Here is a 15,748-nt window from a genome sequence, read left to right as displayed (position 1 = left end):
CATGATTGGAAGACAGAAACCTTCTCATTCTCTTTGATAAGAATGTTCCTTTATGTATTTCCACCCTTTCCACTAATACCCAAGATACTTCTGAAGATTCAGAAAGAATTTCCAAATATCACTGTGTTGATCCTTTAGACCTAGGCAAAGTTGGTTCTCCCTTTTAGTGGAATAGCCCAAGGGCAATTACTACAAACTTCTTCACTTTCTGGATTTGCTCACACAGTGTTAGAGACGACCGGTGTACCCCAGCTTACAGCAACTGCAGCAGACAGCCTAGATGATTCTGTCTTGATACGTTTTAGGTACTTATTCCGTGTGGATGTACAGCAGGTATTGAATGAGGCAAGAAAACCTGCTTGTAGAAACTCTTCGATTTGCAAGTGGAAGGGGTCTTCTAGGTTCTGCCTAATCAGTATCAGGGGGGCCTAATATCATGTCTACCCCTCTGGTTTTGAAATATTTGTGAGAGCTACTCAGTGATGGCTTTTCTTACTCATCTTTCAAGGTGCATCTTGTGGCCGTCTGTTTGTTTACCCATGGATTCTCTTCTTTTGTCTTTTTGTGGTCACAGTTTATGAAAGGAGTGTAAAATGCATCCAGGGACATACTTTGGTTCAGCATAACCCTGATGTGGAGAAAGTTCCAAAAGCTACATGGTGGTTTAGGGGCAAACATTGCTGATTCAAAGCACCAAGATTAAAGGATTCAGGCCAAATCTACAGCCACTCTGGAGTTTTTCAGGCTTTCCTATTGTCCATGACCCTGGACTGGGTTACACTTGTGCTGCATTTACCATATTCACATGGACCATAGCTGCGGTCTGTAACTGCACTGCTATACCAAGGGCTATTAGATATAATTACACTGTTTACGATGTGTTTTCAGACGTATGTACTTTACCTCTGATTGTTTGAGTTCTCATTAATACCCATAGAAATAACAGCTTTATGAAACATATTCTTCTGGTGCTGATGACATACAAAAGAGAAGTCTAAAGAATCTGCACCTTCTTAGTAGTGTATGAAATTTACACAGGTTGGAGCTTACTTCACCTAGTTTTATCCACCAGAAAACCTGGTTTGTATCTACTAAGGAATATGTATCTAGAATTTGGCATTCTTAGAACCACTTCATCTGTAAGCGGTGAGTAATGCTGTCTTTTATTCACATTGTTCAGATCTTATAAGTCTTTGTAAATGCTTTGTCTTTCTTTACTCGGAGACCATCTCTCCATCCATTCTTTTGGCTCTGATTGCTTTTTGAATTCTTCCCAAGCTTCCCATTCACTTCAGTTATTATTCAACTAATCATGAGCTCCTGACAAACATTCCAAATTGGTACATAGTTCAACCCAGCCATGCAAAATTATGGCTCTGAAGAGCACCTGAGATCTTTCTTTACTGATTTTGTACATAAGCCATCTTTGAGTTTACACTAAAATTTGTTTTACAGTTCACAGCTTGTCATAGTTAGTGTTAGTTTGAAAAAGAATGATGTAATTTTTGCTTTCATATACAAAGTTGCGTTTTTTGACCAAATGGCCCCCTGCTGGCCAGAGTATTTTAGCAGTATGTACACAACTTTGTTAATTATTCTTGTGCCCCCATGCTTTAAAGGCATCTACAGGCAAAATATTTTATGCAGCAAATTCTAATTTAAATTAAACATTTGGGGGGAAGGGGGTGTAGAGGGATGGACTTCTGTTTTTAATTCTTGGCATGTCTTTCCAACCTTTTTTCTATCCTTCTGATATATATTTTAGACTTTGCTGTATTAAATCTTTTCACATCTGTAATACCCAGAGATGGGTTTTTATATTTCTTTTCAGCAACATGCACAATATTTTGAATATACCTGCTTTAATTTTATGTATTTAGCAAAATGTGTTTGCCAAGTGTAGTTACTGTAGGATTAAGTAAATGCAGAATCATGCTCTGTCATGCCCATTACTTTTAAAACGCATTCACGTGACTCTGTCATATCCATTACTTTTGAATTGCTTCATGTTAATGCTTTTTTTCAATTAATTCTTTACATGTGCATTAATTATTTCACTTGCTTTGTATACATTCAATGATTTTGATAAGGTTTTGTCAATTTATTTTAGTAACCTGGCCTTTATTTTATACCAAGAAGTATTTTGCTGTTAGTGAATCACATCATCAGATTCAGAGTTTTAGGTTCTGTTCTTGTTTTGGATACATAAATGTGATTTATTCCTCTCTGAGTGGATTTGTTGAGAAGGCTGAAAATATACAGTACAATACATTTTTTTAATTTATCCACTTGGCAAGTGAACTGGTTATTATGGAATTTTTTTGCCACATCCTAGGCCCAGTACCCAGAGAAAACCCTATGCAAACACAGGAAGAACATGCGAATTCTGCCTACAGTTATCTGCTAAGTTCCCTTGCGGTCATGTAATTTTAAGGGGTTGCAGTTAAAGCATTTTACTTCCAAATGCATGAACTCTTCAAAGTAAATAACATCTATTCATGTATAGCAAGCACATTTATTTCTTACGCATGTAACGTTATGAAGAACAACAAACTGTGTGGATGTGGTCTAGTCTCCATGAGGTGTGTATTCAAACTGAAATGTTTAGAACAATTGTATACCACATGAGCTTGGCTAAAGTAATTTGCATTAATGTTACATAACCTGTATCTTAACACTAGCCTGTTAAAAAATATTGGTCAGTGCAACCTGCCAGGGATGGAATTATGGAGGAATTTCCTCAGTTCTTGTTATGTTTAATCAAAGTCAAGCTCACAGGCCCGTAATATGGCTTCCATCCTTGGCAGGTGACATAGTTGTTGTATCATACTGAAACATTTAAATTATAGCTGGTATTAATTTAACAGTGATCACACATCAAAGTTTGCAGCATTTCAAAACATAGTGTAGATAACCATTTTTTTCTGTTTGCTTAGTATGTCTTGATAACTTGTGATGTTATGTGGTCCTATCTCGTCTACATTCCTTACTCACGGGTTCGGCTCCGACTCGGCCAAATTTCTCTAGCACAAAGTTTCTTATTGGCTACGCTAACCCAGTATCCCAAGATGCACCTCGCCGTAGCCCCAGATCTCGTTTCTAACTCGTAGAGTTAGGACGTGGTCTCACATGACTGTGGCTACGTACCCTTTCAAATACTTCTAAGTATTTTAGCAGTCTGTTATTTTACAAAAGCTATTTTAATAGCTAGTTTTCTCCTTGTCTAAGTTTCATTGTGAGTGTTAGTGAGATTGGGTGTTTGTGGTATCCCTTTGTTTGGCGGGCTAGTCCCGTTTAAGTTAGAGGACCTAGTCCTCTCCTACGTTGTTTTCTAGTGTTAAAACTGTAGTTGGATTTGTTGTCTTTCCCTGCTACTCCAAAAAACGTTTGATTTAGAGTTCCTTGGCCGTTAGTGGTGTTTGTTTTCCCGCCTTCCTCTTGTGTCGTTGTAGGTTGACAGTGTACTGTTATTTTTTACCATGTCTAAAGAGCAGAAGGAGCATAAACCCTCCTGGTTTAAAAAGTGTACTAAATGTGGCTACAAAATGTCTATTACGGATGGCCATGCCATCTGTGTGTATTGTCTTGGGGCTATTCACCTGCAGGAGTCCTGCAGTTTCTGCCACGCTTTTAGCACGAGGGTACTGCAGGAAAGAAAAAATAAACTGATTTTGAAGGGCCTGATTAAGCCCTCTTTTGAGGAGTCCTTAGATTCTTCTTCTTCTAGTTCTAAATCTAAGCCTTCCAAGGCCAAGAAGAGATCTCCGGCTCTGTCTGCTTCCTCGGAGCACCCGGAGAAGGTTAAAATAGTGGTTGCTGCCTCCTCGGCTGCATTGTCCTCAGGGCCGCAGGAAACTGTCTCGATTATGGATACTTCCTCCTTGGCTCCATTGTCCTCGGGGCCGTAGGAGAAGGTTTCGATAGGGGATACTACCTCCTCGGCTCCATTGTCCTCGGGACCGCAGGAGGTATCGGTGGTGCTGGAGCCGACCTCGGCTCTGATTATTATTGGAGTCTATTCGAGCCGGTCAGGCATGTGTCCTCCGGGTAGGAGATCCCGATCTCCTATTTCCTCCAAATCCTCTAGGCTGTCTGATTTGGATGTGGATAGGGTGGTCCAGAGGCTCCTGCAGTTGCCGGTGCTAGCAAAACTGTTCTCTGCTCTGACCTCGGCTCCGGAGCCAGTCCCCATTCTGGTACCTGTGGTTCCTCCTCAGAGAACCCATGTGTCGTCAGAGCCGGAGTGCTCTGCACTGAGCGATGTTCTCGTGTCTGCTTCGATACCCCATGTGAGTCTATCAGAGCCGGCGTCTGCTCCAACCATGTCGGTTCTGTCCTCTGGTTTCGGTGCTCGGGTTTCCTCAGTCAGACCCGAGGGGGAATACCTCGGGACTACTGTCTGTTCCGAGCCTCCCTCTCGGTGCTTCGGCTCAGAGCATCCCGACTCCGGGCGTGGTCTCTGAGACGGGTCGGTCCTCAGATTTGGGGGGACCTACCTTCGAGGCCATGAGGAGCGCACTGGCCAGATCGTCAGTTACATCACCTGGATTGGTCACTCCGTCCCCTTGCACCCCGGCTAGAGCCTCTGGCGCCCCCCTATCCTTGGATGGCGGAGCCCGAAGGTCTGGGGATACCCCCTTGAGCGGTCCCCTACTTTCTGAGGGCCCCTCAGTCGGTGTCTGAGGAGCCCCCTAGTAAGAAGTTGTGCAAGTGGAAGCACATAGACTCCCAGGATGAGTCCCTCACTTCCGATACCGACCACGAGGAGTCAGAGGGGTCCCCCAAGTCCTCCTCCGATGATGTCTCTTTCTCCGACATCCTGGAGATTTTGAGGCAGAGAGGCGACTGGCCTTCCAAGACCCTCTCTAAGGAGGAGTCTGTATTCCTCAAGGCCTTCGGAGCTCAACCCTCCACCTCCTGGGTGTCTCCACCTTTCGAACTCCTGGACTTGATTTGTCGAAGGGTGTGGGAGAACCCTGATTCCATGGAACCGGTGCCCAGACGTCCAAACAGGTTTTTGTCTGCTCCCCTGGGCAAAGAGTTCCTTACCAAAGGGGTTTCTGTAGATGCCTTGGTGGTGGCGGCAGTCACTCAGCAGGAAGTTGCAGAGGCGGCTTCTTCAGTCCATCCTCCTAACAAGGAGTCCAGGAGTATGGACCGGTATGGGAAGCGTACCCTGTCTTTAGCGACCTTTATCTTACGGTCATTGAATTACCTCTGTCATTTCACTCGATTCCAAAGAGATCTTCTGAAGGAGCTAGGAGATTCTCTGACAGGTAACATGCCTGAGGCGGTAGCGCAGACTGTTAACGCCCAGTTGTCTACCCTAGGTTCCATTGTCAACTCGTCTATGAGGCTCATACCTTATGCAGTCGAAGGGGTGAGTAGGGCAGCTAGCTCAGGCGTAGCTCTTAGAAGGCAAGCCTGGATGTGCCTGTGTCATTTCGTGGAGGCCTTTGTCTTCCTTCACTTTGATGGGTCCTCTCTCTTCGGACCCAAAGTGAAAGACACCCTCACCAGATGCAAACAGGAGGGAAAGACACTGTCTGCTGTAGGGGCCCATTTTTCTCTCCCTTCTAGGCCTTATCCCAAGGCTCAGATTGGAGGGAAAATGTGGTTCAAAAAGTCTCCGAGGTCCTTTCCCGCAGCTCAAGGTGAGTCCCCCTCCAGAGGTGGGGGGGGGATTATTCCGGAAGACGCCGTCCTAGAGGCAGAGGAGGCCCCCCGCAACTCTGGACACCGCGATTCCTTTCACGGTTCTTCCTTCCAGCGTTCCTGAGGCGTTGCCCAACTGTGCTATTCCGGAGCCAGTCAGGGGCCGAATTTCATTGCATCCAGAAGCCTGGGAAAGCATCACCCAGGATCGTTGGGTGCTTCGAATAGTTACCGGAGGTTACACTGTTCCCTTTGCGTCGACAACCCCCCCAGTCAGAAGGATCCTGGATGTCCCACCCAGTCAACGGGATCAAGCAGCAATAGAAGTTGCAAAGCTGCTAGAAAAAGGAGTCATCCAACCAGTCCCCTCAGACCATGTCGGATCAGGAACTTACTCATGACTCTTTTTGGTGCCGAAAAGAACAGGGGACCTGAGACCCATTCTGGATCTCAGTCGACTGAATCACTACGTTCTGAAGTCCATGTTCCGGATGGTCACACTTCAGTCCATTTTTCCACTGCTGGAGAAAGGAATATGGATGTGCTCTATCGATCTCAAGGATGCCTACTACCACATCAAAATGGAGAAGGCATCCAGAGTCATTTACGCTTCCGATTAGGAGCCAGTTTTCTTCCAGTTTCGTGCCCTGCCCTTTGGTCTCACCACAGCCCCCAGGGTGTCTACCAAGTGTTTGGCAGTGGTGACAGCTCACCTGAGACATCTAGGATTCCAGGTGTTTCTGTATCTGGATGACTGGCTTCTCGCCGCCCCCTCCAGGCATCTGCTCGTTCAAGCCAGGGAGACGACCATCTCTCTTTGCCAACGTCTAGGAATTACTTAGAACTGGGAAAAGTCTGCCTTGCAGCCCTCATAGCGTGTTGTTTTTATAGATGCAGAGCTAGACTCTATTCAAATGCGCGCCTTTCTGCCACAGGACAGGATAAGAGTGTTGCAGTCTCAGATCCACGCACTGTTGCCCCTCAAAAGTTCAGGCCAGGTTAGTTCTTCAGCTCTTGGGATCCATGGCCTCCACCATCATGCTGGTACTTCTGGCCAGGTTACACATGTGGATCCTACAGTGGCTCCTTTCGGTTCAGTGGTCTTTTCAGAAGTTTCCTCTTTCCCACCTGATACTTCTCACTGAACGATGCAAACAGGACCTCCTCTGGTGGCTATGCTCCTCCAATCTGGACAGAGGAAGGAGCTTGATTCCTATGTCTCCAGTGGCCATGGTGACCACAGACGCCTCCCAGATGGGGTGGGGGGCATTATCTATGCAGGACGGTCCAAGGCACCTGGCGAGATCACGAGGTACACTTGCACATCAATGTTCTGGAGATGAGAGCGGTGTTTCTGGCGTTGCAAGCACTCCAAAACTCTACCTCGGGGAACGATTGCAATTCACTCGGACAACATGTCCGTAGTGTGATACCTGAACAAGCAGGGGGGAACCAAATCTTATCCCCTCTGCAGAGAGGCCATGCGAGTATGGCAGTGGGCAGTGTCTTCCCAATGGTTTCTGGTGGCAATGCACATTCCGGGGAAGTCCAACGTGATAGTGGACAGGCTAAGGAGAGCCATTCTGATGCCTCATGAGTGGTCCCTGAACAACCGAGTGGCGGTTCAGATCTTCAAAAGGTGGGGTCAGCCTTGCTGCGATCTCTTCTCCAACCCCCTCAATGCCAAATGCAGCAAGTACGTCAGTCTGATCCCCCCACAAGGGGAGTCACCCAGGGATGCTCTAGCTCACGATTGCCCCCCCCCCCCCGGTCTGGTCTACGCTTTCCCTCAGTTTCCTCTGTTACCAAGAGTGATACAGAAAGCCATATCCTTGGGAAGCAGGATGATCCTTATTGCTCCACACTGGTCTCTACAAGTATGGTTCTCTTTTCTTCAACGGTATGCACTGGACGGTCCGTGGACTCTGGACCCAGTGCCGGACCTCCTGATTCACATGTCAGGACAACTTCATCCATCCCTGCGAACTCTCAGGTTGACAGCCTGGCTGCTCCACTTCCGTCGCTAGTCAGATGACATTCCTTTTCACATGAAGTGGTACACATCTGGTCTTCTTTTCATAAGTCTTCCACCAGGAAGATTTATTCCAGCAAATGGAGGAGATTCTCTATTTGGGCTCAGGCCCAAGGTTTGGATCCCTTCACAGCCCCAATTCCGTCGGTCTTTTAGATTTTTTTAGCCATGTTGTTCCATCTGGGCTCCACGCCCGCTACCATTAAAGTACAGTTGGCTGCAATTTCCAATTTTCACACATCTTACGAGCCCTCTCTTATGGGCCACAAACTCTGTAAAGCCTTTCTAAAAGGCGCTTGGTTACTTCGTCCCCCTGTTTCAGAACGTGTACTGCCATGGGACCTGAACCTTGTGCTACAAGCTATGACGTCATCACCCTTTGAACTGGCTGCCACTTGTGACTTAAAGTTCTTATCTTGGAAGACTGCTTTTCTGATCGCCGTTACATCGGCCAGGAGGGTATCAGAACTTCAAGCTTTGTCCATTAAACCTCCGTATTTGATCTTTCATAAGGACAGAGTTTCCCTGAGGCTTAACCCTTCCTTCCTTCCGAAGGTGTCATCCACTGTCAATCTCCATCAATCTATTGAGCTACCAGTGTTCTTTCCAAACTTTTCCAATAAAGCAGAGTTCAGGTTTCATCAGTTGGATGTGCACAGACAACTGAGATTTTGTTTGCATAGGGCTAAGCATGTTAGCAAATCTGATCAACTGTTTGTGTCCTTTTCAGAAAACAGGGCAGGTTGTCCTATTTCCAAGTGCACAGTTTCTAAATGGATCAAAGATTGTATTTCATTCATCTACTCGTCAGCAGGCAGAACTTTACCCTTTCCCGTCAAGGCTCATTCCACCAGGGCTATGTCTACATCAATAGCTTTCCATGCTAGGCTTTCCTTGGATGATATTTGTGCTGCTGCCACTTGGGCCTCTCCCAACACTTTTATTACTCATTACAAGCTGGACGTGGCTTCTAGGGGCTGGGCTTCCTTTGGTTCCACGGTTCTCAGGAGTATCTTCTTATGAGCCTCCCAGGATAGCGGTGCTGGGGATGCTGTCCTGTGAGTAAGGAATGTAGGTGAGATAGGACCACATAACATCAGTTAGTTATGTACTCACCATAACGATCGATGTGTGTGGTCCATCTCGCCTACATTCCTACGTACCCTCCCACCTGCTCCCTTCCTAGAGGATTTGGAGGAATATTAGCTCTGTGGACCCTTCAAGGTCAGTGATTTTTTTTCCTGATCTGGCTGGAATTTCTTCCAGTGTTGATTGAGTATGAGTTATGATTGGTATGATTGCAAACAAGATCTGAGGTTAGGGCGAGGTGCATCTTGGGATACTGGGTTAGGTTAGCCCAGCCAATTAGAGACTTCGTGCTAGAGAAATTTGGCCGAGTCGGAGCAGATTCTCTGCTCCAAACCAATGAGTAAGGAATGTAGGTGAGATGGACCACATACATCGATCATTATGGTGAGTACATAACTTACTGTTTTGTAGTTTTACTGCAAGGTAAATGGGATTAACTGTTTTGTGTGGGTTTTTTTTTTTTTTTTTTTTTTTTTTTTTTCTGACATCTGCAGTGTGTGACATAGTGAGGGAAATTGAATGACACTGAAGTTGTCTTAGTAGTCTGGAGTAATTGTTTCTGAACAGTTGAGTTTGGTAGATCACGTTGTGCAATTCTCAGCAAGCTAATAAGTATTGTTTACATTTTTATATCCTGTTTGGGTAGGGTTGTCATTTGCCATGGTAAGTAAAAAAAAAAAAAATTTTTTCTACTGTAGAACACACAGATAATTCCACACCAGAAAATACGAACACAGCTCAGTATGTTAGCAAAATAAATCCACCGGAATAGCTAAAACCACAATAGTGCTTTATTACAAATGAAAACAGCGGTCTCAAACGTCAAGCGCTTTCACTAGTCTAAGCTAGCTTCATCAGAACGATGTAGAACAAGTATCATATTTTGAAGTCCTGGGAAAGACCTATAAGGAAACCTGAATGTTTCTGTGATTGCTGATAATTCAATAGTGTGTATGAATATAGCAATAACCCACGCCTGGGTGTGGGTAATGCGGGATTTAACCACGGACAACCGTGGTTAAATCCCGCATTACCCACACCCAGAAGTGGGTTATTGCTATTATACTATGACATTATTTAAGAAAAGAAACAATTACTTTTCTTAAATAATGGCATTGTATAATGCCTCTTTGCTGCCCTTTCACAGCTGTCTGGCATCCACGGCAGTTCTGATGTACTGCGCATGCCTACACAGTACATCAGAGCTGTGGCCAAAAGCAACGGAGAAAGCAAGATCTCCGTTGCTTTTTTACTGTTTCTTTTTTAAAACACTGTCTCGCTATGTTAAAAGAGTTTAACATAGCGACACAGGTTTAAAAAAAGCAACGGAGATCTCCCTTGCTTATTTTAAAGCTGTCTCGCTATGTTAAACCCATTTAACATAGCGAGACAGGTTTAAAAAAAAAGCAACTGAGAAAGCAAGATCTGTGTCCCTATGTTAAAGGAGTTTAACATAGCGAGACAGCTTTAAAAAAAGCAACGGAGATCTCCCTTGCTTATTTTAAAGCTGTCTCGCTATGTTAAACCCATTTAACATAGCGAGACAGGTTTTAAAAAAAAGCAACTGAGAAAGCAAGATCTGTGTCCCTATGTTAAAAGAGTTTAACATAGCGACACAGGTTTAAAAAAAGCAACGGAGATCTCCCTTGCTTTTTTTAAACCTGTGTCGCTATGTTAAACTTTTTTAACATAGCGAGACAGTGTTTCAAAAAGACTTATACTAATGGAAAAAGTCCGGGCGACTGGACCTTTTTCCATTAGTATAAGTCGATTTACAACGTGCACGCTGGCCAATCAGCGTGCAAGTTTTGGAATATTAATAGGGGGTCATGGTATAATGAGCCTTATCTGTGAGGCTTAAAGGAAAACAATGGGATTCTATTATTAAATGCTCAACTTCTCTGTCCTTTTTCTCCCTATTTACTGTGAATAAACAACAATACAACATTGAAAATATTTTAAATCAACTGTTTCTCTCCACTAGTACAGTACCTGACTGTACTGTGGTGGTTTCACTTTCAAAAAACTTTTGTCCCGCTCTGGTAAAGCTTGCTGCAGCCTCCAATTCATTGATGTCATCAGCAACAATGAATACAGGTAGTTTTCTTGCCAGTTCCTTCCCCAAACTGACATCTCCACAACCTTCCTAAAAACCCACCCATGCTGTGATGTCACAGCTCCCGGTTCCTTCCCCTACCCATGCAGAAAGTAAAGACTAGAACAAGGAAACTGTACACGAGTCAAGTCTCCTGCTGTGGGCTGTCAATCACAGGTAGTAACATCTCAAATTACCCTTAGCACTTTGACAGCTAGGGAAGTTAGGTGTGAAGGGGAATGGGAGATGAGTCAAAGTAGTACAATTCAGGCTTGACAAAACACTGCAGTTTAGCCATTCTAAAAGAAGCAGCAGTAAAAAGCACTTTGAAAGTCTGTTATGTGGAATTTGTACTGTGTTTTAAGTAGTTATTGAATGGCATGAAATGTTACTTAAAACTGAAAGACAGCAGTGCATGCATGTAAAATCATTGCAGTGACAGGAGTTTTAGGAAGAAATAGGCATGCATGACACAATTTTTTTTAACAGACGAGCACTGCATTATCAGACAGACTAAACAAAATTATTTCAAGATGCCAGACTCCATGTGGTTAGACTCAGAAATTACATATAAAAATGTTTAAAAACCTGTAAATAGTCCCAAAGTGGAGTTAAAATGTAGGAAACGCCAACCATGATGAAATAAACATTGGGTGCGGTTCTCCTTTAATACTGCAGTTTTAATAGTCTTGCCTGTGCATTCTGCACAGTTTCAGAATATACCAGTATCACATTGTGGAACCATCATGCTCCATGTTTTAACTGCATGATTATAATATTTTCAAGGGGGTGATTTCCAGATATGAAGATGTTCCTCTGTAAACTATGTTGTTTTTTATTGTAGTTGCTCACTCTGGTAACTAAGATAAAATATACAAGTACTTACTATTCATATTGTGATTATAGTTGTAATTATGTTTTAATAACTTAGACGAAGCAGAATATTAATTCTGTTAATAATGGTTTTGTTCAGGAAAATGTGGCTCCAAGCGCCGGTCTTCTGACATTGTGAGTTTGCTGGTCAGTATCTATGGAAGCAAGGATCTCTTCATTAATGAATACCGGAGCCTGCTGGCAGACAGATTGCTACATCAGTTCCACTATATTGCAGAAAGGTAACATGATATGCAGGTAGACTTGAATACTTTTGAAAAGCATAACAGTACAAAGATGATTTGTATAGCAGAAAATAGCGATACCTGATCAAACTTTCCATGCACATTCTGTGGGGGTGTGGGTGTACGTCCATGTAAGAGTTAGCAAAGATAGCCTGCTGAGTGAATGAACAGATATCAGGACCAATGTATAGCGTTAACTTCATGGGCTTTCTTAAAGAAGTTAAGTAAATAGAGAAGCACAAAAATCAGTTAGTGCAAAGGAAATGGGTAAGGTGGGTGAGTCTGTGACTTCACCATTCCACTGAGGCCTACAGATGTTGATGTATACAGCCTAGATTCATTGCCTCCATCCTAGGATCTCGGCTAGCCCTACATGTGTCAGCCCCATTTGTAGGTGAAATTTGGCTATGATGTTTTATTTCCAGTCAGTCCTTTCAGAAATTAACAGTTGCAGTACTGTCTGATGTCACTTCTCGGTTCTGTTTGGCTGTGTATCTTTTACAGTAGGTATCTGAACCTTATGCACCCTTGTGTTAATAGGTTCTTCACAGGAGTCCTTTTCTGCAATTCTTATACTTCCTTTGTGCACTGCTATTGCTGTAAGTGCTGGGTCATTGTGTCTGGTATTTTCCCCTCCATTTTCCAGTAGGCAAGTGCCTATAGCTCATACTGCCATGTCAGTGGATTGCAGACATTTTCTGGATGATGTTTTGTCAGCTCTGGTGGGAGCCACACTGGTTCTGTTTTCCATCCTTCCACTGTTCACCACCTGAATACTGTCTCAGGAAAAGAAAAAGGGAATTCCACCTTGGAACCATCCTTAGAGTCATTTCCCTAGATGGAGGAGAACAACTATTCATATCGGATCGAGTTCCCTATGGGGTTTAATATTGATGCAGAGGATTTCCATTGCCATAGGTCACCCCTGCACTGCCTAAGATGTTTCATTGGTGAAACCTTGAACTCGAGAGCATTTTGTATGGGTGATGGGTTAAAGAACTAACCTCCTTTATAATAGCTTCTTAGGTGTGAGGAGGTCAGGCCCTCGGCCGTCTCTCTCATAATGCATGAGGCTGCATTTCTAGAACTTGACTTTCTACTGCTTGCAAGAAAAAAGTCTAGCAGATTTATAGGGTGTAAGATCAACATAAGCATGTCTGGACAGCCCTGACATTGACCTAGCAATGGCTTTAATGGGAGTAGTCAAGCAGTTTTAAGTTTGTTCTTGCCTTGAATGTCCTGCTTAATGGACAAGAGAAGACTGTATTTGAGTTTGGTTTGACAGGAAGGATGGTCTTCATGTTTCACTGTTGCAGTCATCACACTTGGGTTATCTGCCTGCAGGTAGCCCTCAGTCAGCCCGAATACCAGAGTCTTGGGATTTCTGCTTTGGATGCTGTCGCCTTTTCCATGACATCAGGTGGTCTGGGGTATAAAACATGCAGCCGGCACCATTACATCAGCTTTTCTTGCCGTGCAGGAGCCTGAAGCAGAAGCAGTTTGCAAGTGCCGGTCGGCCACTTCCTGAAAGTTTCGTTGTTCGTGTTTCAAACCTGAAGTCTTCTAAAGCTAAGTACCCCATGGAGATCCTTTTTTCTTGCTTTAACCAATGTCAGAAAAAGTTAACATTCGTCTTGTCTGCGGAAAGCAAATACCTCAGAGATTTTCATTCTTACTTCGTCACCTGTTTAGGCCCAGACCGCGACATTCCTTGCTGTCGGTTTTGTGCCTTGTTTAATGCCCGAACTATTAGTTGTCGGGCTATCTTTGTCGCTGAATTCTTTCACACTCATTCTCTGTATTACAATATGGCTTCGATAAGCCATCTGACTACCAATCGTCCAAAAAAAAACGTAAGGGTAAAGACAGAGAATGGACTACATAGGTCCAAAACTGCAATAAGTCCAAAACTGCTAATGACACTTCCATTAAGCTAGTCGCCAGTCTGCCGGTACTCAGAGGCGCCTTCGCAGCCCCTGATGCCCGCTTCTACAGATTTGCAGCCCTCTGCTTAGACCAATTTGGAGTCCAGTATGCCACTAGATGCTTCCAACTATGGAACCTGCAGATTTGTCTACCTTGGATGGGTCTGGAGCCGCTGTACAGGCACCACCTTGTGTGTGTATTCCTACCTTCTAATGTTCGTATTAAACAGACACCTTCATTTTTGACTAAAACTACCGAATTTCTCAGGCCCAGAGTTCGCACTACGCGTAGAAAACAGACAATCAAAAGTATGCTCAAGCTCCCATGCCACAGAAACAAATGCTTAGAATGGCTGAAGACCTTATAACCTTAATTAGGGGAAGCCAGCCTTCCCCCTCTAAAAGACAAATAATTGATTTTCCTTCTGATTCAACAGACAATGTGTCCGATTACTCTGATCCCTCTGACTACCAGGACTTACCCTTATCTACCTATTAGGATTCAGATGCAGAGGATTCCATTCCCTCTGCTTCCCCTCCAGAGGATTTTTCTTTTGGTGAAACCTTGCATACCTTGAGAGAATTTCTGCTTGGAATGCCCGGACTACCCTCAGTCCAAAAAGAGACTCAGAGAAGTTTTAGACTTGCCTCAGCACAGGCCTCTAGCTATACCCCCTGTCCTGGATATTGTAGATGATGTCTTCATGGAGTCCAGTCTTACTCCTGATACTTTACCACCAGCTCTTTGAAAGCCTGACCGGTACTACAGAGTACTTGACTCTCACAAATTTCTCTTCAAGAATCCCACTGCAGATCCAGAGACCATTTCCCAGGGACCTAAAGGCGTTAAGGCTACTACAGCCAAAAGCCCTACTCCTGCAATTCAAGAGCTTTAGACAGATGGAGTAAGAAGGTATATACCTCTACAACTCTTGCCATCCGGGCTCTGAATTGCCAGTTTCCCATGTTGAAGTACCAGCGGCATATTATGGGACTAATTAAACAAAAAATGTTGTTGCTTCCAGATTGTACAGAAAATAAAGATTTACAAGAGTTAATGCATTCTGCAAACCAAGTTAGTAAACCTACTTTGCAGTGTGGTTTTGATGTCTTAGAAGCATCTTGCAGGGCTGCTGTTACTGGGTCGGTACTGAGAAGGCATGCTTAGCTAAAGGAACAAATCTTGCCAGACCATGTCAAAGCAAAATTACTAGATGCTCCATTAAACCAGGAATGCTTGTTTGGCACAAAAGCAGAAGTAGTTCTCAAAAAGATGGAGGAAAAAGCTAAATCTATGCAAACTGTTATATTTCTTACAGGTGCAGCCACCATATTTCAGTAGGCATTGGCCTTTTAAAAACTGGTCCTTTCCGGTCCCTCACAGGCCTTTTGAGTCCAAACCCAGGGGCAACAGACCACCAAGACTACAGTCTCAGGAAATGCAGAGATCTAAACAATGGAGTACTCACACCTCAAAAACAAGGAGTGGTAAGCCACCCCTTTATGGGAAAAATTCACAATGACTTGTCCATCATCCTCCCCAGCCATGCCCAGGTACTTGCACCCCTGGGAGGAAAACTTGCCGTACATGCAGAAAACTGGATGTCCATTATCCAAGACCATTGGGTCCTAAACATTGAATCCCAGGGATACAGATTCTACTTCCACTCACTGCCAACCGCAAGCGGGATGCCAGACCTTCCTCCAAACCAGTGGGCAGAGGCTCAAAAGCAAGTACTTTCTCTTCTCAGTAGCAGGGCTATTTAACCTGTTCCGATAGAGCAAAGGGGACAGGGTTTCTACTCCAGACTGTTCCTGGTGCCCCGGAAAGAGA

General features: G+C 44.2%; 1 protein-coding gene across 1 annotated transcript in view; it reads left to right on the top strand.

Moving 5' to 3' along the window:
* Positions 1-15,748, top strand: part of ANAPC2 (anaphase promoting complex subunit 2) — a 1,102,972-nt gene that overhangs the window by 826,279 nt on the left and 260,945 nt on the right. Inside the window, 1 exon segment of the mRNA XM_044058339.1 lies at positions 11,845-11,986. Within this exon segment, the coding sequence (XP_043914274.1) occupies positions 11,845-11,986 (142 nt within the window).

This window comes from Protopterus annectens, chromosome 16.part0 (assembly GCF_019279795.1).
Source record: "Protopterus annectens isolate FY-2018-M chromosome 16.part0, PAN1.0, whole genome shotgun sequence".
Taxonomy (NCBI): domain Eukaryota; kingdom Metazoa; phylum Chordata; order Ceratodontiformes; family Protopteridae; genus Protopterus; species Protopterus annectens.
Note: the sequence above shows the minus strand (reverse complement) of the source record. Positions and strands in the feature narration are given on the sequence as shown.